The 418-nt window shown below is 69.1% G+C and overlaps 1 protein-coding gene across 1 annotated transcript in view; it reads right to left on the bottom strand.

Annotated features, from left to right (window-relative positions):
* REM2 (RRAD and GEM like GTPase 2) overlaps positions 1 to 110 on the bottom strand; it is a 3,158-nt gene extending 3,048 nt beyond the window's left edge. The window contains exon 1 of the mRNA XM_006036518.1: positions 87 to 110. Coding sequence (XP_006036580.1) covers positions 87 to 110 — 24 coding nt within the window. The remainder of the gene's footprint in view (positions 1 to 86) is intronic.
* Positions 111 to 418: the final 308 nt, after the last annotated feature.

Raw genomic sequence — 418 nt, 5'->3', positions numbered from 1 at the left:
CCCCCTCCTCCCAAGATCTTCCCCGCCTGCTATCAGCCCCGCCTCCCACATTCCCCGGGACCCTTGCCCCACTGCCCTGCACCTACCACCATCAGCCCCCCTTCCCTCATCTTCTCCTCTCCTCTCAGATGCCCCCTACCCCCCCATCAGCCCCCGCACCTGCTGGTGTGGGGTAAGGACCCCCCAGTGTGTCCTCCAGCTCCTGCCTCCTGCGCGCCGGCTCCGGCTCTGCCTCCCCGCAGCCCGAAGCCTCGCCCTTTAAATCCCCCCCAACACACACACTTTGTGGGGGGGAGAGGCCACACCCCCATGAGGTCACGATGGGGTGCGGGGGGTTCCCCCCCTCCCCAACCCCTGGTAGCGCAGACACAGGGGGGCGGCTGGGTGCAGCGGGGTGGAGGGAGGATGTGGGGAGGGG

The sequence above is a fragment of the Alligator sinensis genome, unplaced genomic scaffold, assembly GCF_000455745.1.
Source record: "Alligator sinensis unplaced genomic scaffold, ASM45574v1 scaffold128_1, whole genome shotgun sequence".
NCBI classification, from domain to species: Eukaryota; Metazoa; Chordata; order Crocodylia; family Alligatoridae; genus Alligator; species Alligator sinensis.
This window is presented reverse-complemented; position numbering and strand designations above follow the sequence as displayed.